This window comes from Rhipicephalus sanguineus, chromosome 1, assembly GCF_013339695.2.
Source record: "Rhipicephalus sanguineus isolate Rsan-2018 chromosome 1, BIME_Rsan_1.4, whole genome shotgun sequence".
Taxonomy (NCBI): domain Eukaryota; kingdom Metazoa; phylum Arthropoda; class Arachnida; order Ixodida; family Ixodidae; genus Rhipicephalus; species Rhipicephalus sanguineus.
The window spans coordinates 30,139,639-30,145,638 of NC_051176.1; the positions used below are offsets into that span (position 1 = coordinate 30,139,639).

Genomic DNA, 6,000 nt, shown 5'->3' on the forward strand with positions numbered 1-6,000 from the left:
TGGTTAAAGAAATGAGGCGGTAGTTTAAAAGGGAGCCTTTGTTGCCTGCTTTGAAGACTGAAACGACCTTTCCCATTTTCCAATCACATGGTAAGGCACCTGTAGACAATGACTGGGAAAACAATAGGGTGAGACATGCCGCATGTGCTTAGTATTCATTAGAATCTTTGAGTTAATTTCGTCTACACGTGAAGAAGTACACAGTTTACTTTTTTCAATGATGGACACTATTCCATCAGTAGAGGATTTAACAGGTGGCATATGCAATGTTATGTTAGTAACGTCGCATATGCCACCCGTCGCATATGCCACCCGTTATGTTCTCTACTGTTAAAATAGTGTCCATCAGAAAAACGAGCGTGTCTTAGAGAAAAACAAGCCCTTGAAAATCACCTTCTTTCCTTCTGACAAAAGATTGCAACACGGATCCCTCATCATCTCGCTGGAACATTACCACTGTATGCTGCTTTTTCATATCAGTGAGAAAAAAAGCCCTTCAGTTTCAATGAAAAAAAAAATTAAAAAGAAGGACTGACGTCCTTCCCTCTAGGCCTCAGAAACAGTAGTACCCTTTGAACCATGGCTCTCAAACGGGAAGCCATGCATCACGTTTGCCAAGCACAGTGTCAAAACACGTTGACATGCACTGAAACAACACACCAAGTGAAAGGGAGCAGACTCTGACCACACTCATGCAGACTTCAGACAGACAGAAGCAATTATTTAGAAGAAGTCCAAGATTATGAAATGCAAATGACTAAAATACACGCATCTCAATGAAGAATATGTAATTACTACTGCACTGAGCTTCATAAAATTCTTTTTTTTTTTTAATTGAAAAACTTTGAAGCCATTTTCACAATACCACAGTGTTGTGTAGAAATTGACAAGCACATTCCTACTTTTCCTTCTGTTCAGCGAAAAGTAAAAACAAAAATGGGCACAGCAGAGAAAATTTCCTTGCTTTAGAAACTCTTAAAGGGACACTAAAGAGCAAAACGATTTTTCTCGCATTAGTAAAGTAGTCTTCCACGATACCAAAAACACCATGCTTGCCGCGAGAAGATGCTTAATAAGCGAGAAAACGCGCAAAAAGAAAATACAGGTGGAGACGCCACCTTGGAATGCCCGCACCATTTGCCGTGACATCACATATTTTTGACGGCGCCTGCTTGGGCCTACGTAATTCCTAATCGGTTAAATCGAAGTACATTGTCCTCTGAGGGGGGCAGAGACTTGACATAACGAGTTTGTGGAAATTTCGTCGAGCCAGTGGTGCCAAGATGCGTTAAATGCTCTTTGAAATCTTTTACGTCACGAGTTACAAAATTTGGCATGAAATTTAAAAAAGAAACTTTGAACTTGGTTTTCTCCTCTAGTAATAAACCTATGGTGGTGAAATAAACTACACAAGAGTTCTCCGAGCACGCTTTATCAATCTAAACCAATTCATTGTTTCTCTTTAGTGTCCCTTTAAATCACATGCAGCCTAATGACAAGTACTAAACATTTTGCATGGAAGCTCTCCGAATGGACAAACACTAGATAGATTTGTTTGTTTATCACTTCAAACACCATTCATCCAACGGTAAAAAAATTCATCTGGCTGCTTTAAAAAAAACAGCCTCAAGAAAACAGCCCAGACAGGATACTTTAGACTATTCATTCCCTGCACTAAATGAAAGTCGGGGGGCTTCAATATTGTAGAAAAAATAGTGCTAAACCTCAGGGCATTCTAAATAACTTGCTACGATCGCTTTTTACCGCAGCTTTTGATTTCATTTCCCACGAGGTTACGCTGTGTTGAGAAGTGATGATGCAGAAGAAGGTGGTCACATAGTAGCATGACATTACGGCCCTACCTTAGGCTCGCTAGATTGCCTCTGATGCTGCTACATCAGTCCTCATGACAAGTAGCAGCATCAGAGGCAATCGTGCATGCCAGAGCAACCAGCACAACATAACAATGTAATGTTCCACCATGACCACCTTCTGCACTGTGGTGCCACAACACACTATCACCTCCGGGTAAACGAAACCGAAAGCTGCGGTAAAAAAAGCCGTTTCAGTAAATTATGTAGTGTGGTTTAAAGGTTAGGAGCACAGGTTAATGCAAAAAAAAAAAGATACATCACGCATGTTTAAAGGTTGCAAAACGTGACAGGTCATGACCATAGTCAAGTGTCATGAATATCAATGATGATAATAATAATAATAATAATATCTGGGGTTTTACGTCCCAAAACCACGATATGATTAAAAGGGATGCCGCAATGGAGGGCGATCACTTGGTGTTCTTTAGCATGCACTGATGAATACGAATGACACTGCGAGGATAATTTGAACGGACAACCTTTGCACACAAGCTCCACTGAAGAACCACAGGCAGTTACATTTGGTTCTTTTTAAGTTGCAAATATGGATGGCCGATTTACTTCCTCCCGTGCCTCACAATTACTTTGCATTCCACTACAACGAGCACGCACAGGCGCCAAATAGTTTTACTGCACCAATGCCCTCGAAATTCGAGGGCACCTTAGCTCATCTTCTTGATCGAAGTTATGACTTCTTTACTCGAGATTGGACGTTTGCCAGAGTTCAAGTTTCCCTAAAGCGTTCCACCCGGTACATGTTCAGCTACCACATATCGCTCGCCGTCACTCTACGGTCTCCTTTGCCAAGCAAGCGATAGCCTAGTACCGCTGCTGGCTCTGTCAAGTCGCGGTACACGCTGCGAACGCGTGCTGTAAAATGAGCAAAAGGTCTTGAGCGTCCGCAGTGACGCGACCGAAAAATCAGACAGCGTGAGCGACCCAAAGCAAGACGCTTTCGCGCGACCCCTGCGAACCGTGAATGAGCCTGCACACGTTCCAAGCAAGGACGTACAAGCAAAAACAAGACGCGACCGCCATGTACTACGCCTGTTCTCTCAGCCAAGAGGAAAATGGGAGGAAACGCGACCGAAATACGGATATAGTACAGACGCTTCGGGGTGGACGATCGTGACATACGTGTCACCCATGTCCAAAGGCTCGTTATTTTTCTGAATAAGGAGTACTGAAAGAGACAACAGCGACACGCGTAAACATGCCACGCGCCAGGGCCCGGGAATTTTTTACATCACGCGCAGTCGCCGACCCACGGAACCTCGCGTCGTGGCACGAACTAAACGCTGCTTCTCCGATGCCCTGTCTGTATGTTTTGTTACACAGTACCGCACCAAAGTACTACGCTAACACGATTCGCCGATCAGCCCGCACAAGGACTAAAAAGCTCCTTCCGCGAGAAACAGCTTGACAAGCCTCCGTGGTTTCGATTACGATCATGCGCCAGGTTCTGCGATTACGGCGCGCGTGCGCCGCGAAACAAAATCTGCCGTTTTCAATACAGGCTGCTCCGCCATCTCGACAGCCCTTTCCTGGTGCCGGCGTCCCAGTGCCGGCTCGGGTTTCCCCAGCCACTGGCATTAAGACGCTCGTGACGCGCAGCTCACGAGACACGAAAACAAAAAAATAAGGCATACGCGAAAGTACGATAATACGCAGACAAAAATAACAAGAAGAAAGCAAGCACAAATCAAGAAACTTTGGACAATCGGCCGCAGCTCGCGTCGTAAGCCAGGGCGTGTTCGAGAACGCCGCCGCATCGAGTTACCCTGAATGCGACGCAGTTCCAACGCCGAAGTCCGAGATAAAAAACAACAACAAACAAGACAAAGTCAGCGGCTGTCGGCTCACCTTCGAGCCTCGATATCCTGGACTTGATCGAAACCACGGTGTCCGCAGGCGAGACGAGCAGCTCGAAGGCGGTGCCGTGCAGCGTCTCGATCAACACCTCGATCACGTCGCTGCTCGCCATGGTCGTCGTCTTCCAAGTGACGGCTGTAGCACCTGCGTGTGGCACGCGCCTGTTTCGAACGGGGGCTCGCGCTCGGCGCACGTTCGCTAGCGGCGAATACGTCGAACGCCACCCACTCAAAGAGCACCAGGGGGAAGACAAGGACGCCGCCACCTAAACTAGAACGAATATCCCTTTCGCGGCGCGAGCGTCACGTAAGCCTTCGAGGCAGACCGCTCCCGAACACTTCGGCATGGGGCAGCTGGCCAAAAAGGCTTTACATGATGCTTGCCGGCAGCGTTCGGCCACGCGGTGAAAAGTAGGAAGGAGAATGTTTAAAATGTACGACTGTGACGTTCCTTTTTTATATGTGTTACTGAATATAATTCGTGCGTTATTTCTTCTTTGAAGTACCTTGTGTATTGTTATATATATTGCTAATGGTGTTATGTTATGACCCATTCCCCCTACGCAATGCCTTACGGCGATGTAGGTGAAGTGTAGTGTAAATGAATAAAAAAAACGAGACGCTCACCAGCACTGGGGTGCCCTCCAACCTTGAACTCTTCTTTCGCCGGCACTCTCAAAAATCATAAAACGCCGCCCACGACAAAAAATGGATAAACGACAATGCTGCTCGAGGAAACTTGCACGAAATAGTTGACTCGTAGAGGAAACGCTACAGTGATCCGCCGATGCGCATTCCGTAGCTAGGATGGGCTCACTGTCATCCGATGAAGCAGCACTGTCGCCACCAGCAAGACTGTTGCTACTACTTCCATCGGGTAGGAGGGCAGTTGGCTCGCGCGCACGAGCACAAACCGCGGCCAGTGGCGACTGATCCTAGGCACATTGATTTGCCGCCGCTGTTTGCCGATTCTTCGCCGAAAATAAAAGGAGCCGGCCAGGATGGCCAAGCGGATTCATTAACGAGTCACCACCCAAAACCCGGTTGCCCACGGCAACCGGAATTTAGACCAAATTCTCTCGCAGAGAACGTGAGAACGCCGCTTGTTGAAAAAAAATGGGAACCAGCAATAGCCTTAAAAAAACCACCGCCCCCTCTCTTGGCTTTATTAGAACTAGTTACGGGAAGCAAATAATTTGCACGAGAAAAGAAAAATGCTGTACATGCGAGCATACGAAGCAGTCGTTCGCAGCCTGTTGCAGTTAAAGAAACCGTCAGTGATTGCTTGGTTATTTATAACAACGGAAATGAATTGACTTTCATGCTTGATATTGTAGTTCTCCCCGGGCGCTTGGTGGATGGTGGAGCCACAGAACACTTATGGCGAAAGTAGCTTCGCCTGCATATGTCTGGCAGCAATGTGCCAAAATAGCGCGAAGTACAAAACGCGAGTTTTTAATGCGATGACACTCTTGCGCTCTTTCTGCGCCAGTCGACAGCATTCTTCGGCCGTCCGCCACTCTGCTCACGGACAGCGCGCAAACGGCACGAAACTGCGTACGCTTTCTCGTAATTACCCATCGCCTGGTCATCCCATCTTGGAATATGTATCAAATATGCTACTTTTTATTTTTTTGATACCTACAAATTTGGATTTAAACATGCGAAGCGCAAGCCTGTAAAGTCGCCCTTTGACAAGTAGGATAGAAGTTTATTTTTTGTAGACATCCCAGCAGGTTTTATTAATTAGTATAATAAGAGTTACAACTCATAACATTTTATAGTCGTTAATTTTCTCCTACAAATATACTGATCAACTAAAAAAAAGTGGATATCGTGTTTCAAATGTTCTTGATGTCTAACTCTGGGCATTATAGGGTCAGAAAATTATTATTATTATTATTATTATTATTATTATTATTATTATTATTATTATTATTATTATTATTATTATTATTATTATATTGCTGTTGCTGTTGTTAGGGAGTGCAAGTGGATGCTACTGTAACCTGCAAGGCTTTTGATGTAGTCATCCACACCTGCATACAATAAACTCAGCTAATCTTGTGCACTTTGACATTGACTCCTCAGTTGTTAACCTCCTCCAGACAGTGGCGTAGGCAGAAATTTTTTTTTGGGGGGGGGGGGGGGGCACGCCCTTGATTCGACGTGGGGTCCGGGTACGTAAGTGTGGTTGTCATTTTGTGCTCTCTATACCATGGCAGAAAAAAATTCATGGGGGGGGGGGAGCACGG

The 6,000-nt window shown here is 45.6% G+C and overlaps 1 protein-coding gene across 7 annotated transcripts in view; it reads right to left on the reverse strand.

Moving 5' to 3' along the window:
• Window positions 1-4,843, reverse strand: part of LOC119390037 (AN1-type zinc finger protein 4) — a 160,680-nt gene extending 155,837 nt beyond the window's left edge. For 3 of the 7 annotated variants that reach the window (XM_049413865.1, XM_049413861.1, XM_037657580.2), the window contains exons 1-2: window positions 4,373-4,839; window positions 3,738-3,890 (exon numbers count right to left, since the gene is read on the reverse strand). In XM_049413865.1, coding sequence (XP_049269822.1) covers window positions 3,738-3,858 — 121 coding nt within the window. In that variant the 5' untranslated portion in view covers window positions 3,859-3,890; window positions 4,373-4,839. Of the gene's footprint in view, window positions 1-3,737; window positions 3,891-4,372 lie in introns of all 7 variants that reach the window. The other 4 variants (XM_037657612.2, XM_037657588.2, XM_049413871.1 and 1 more) reach the window with 3 other exon arrangements.
• Window positions 4,844-6,000: the final 1,157 nt, after the last annotated feature.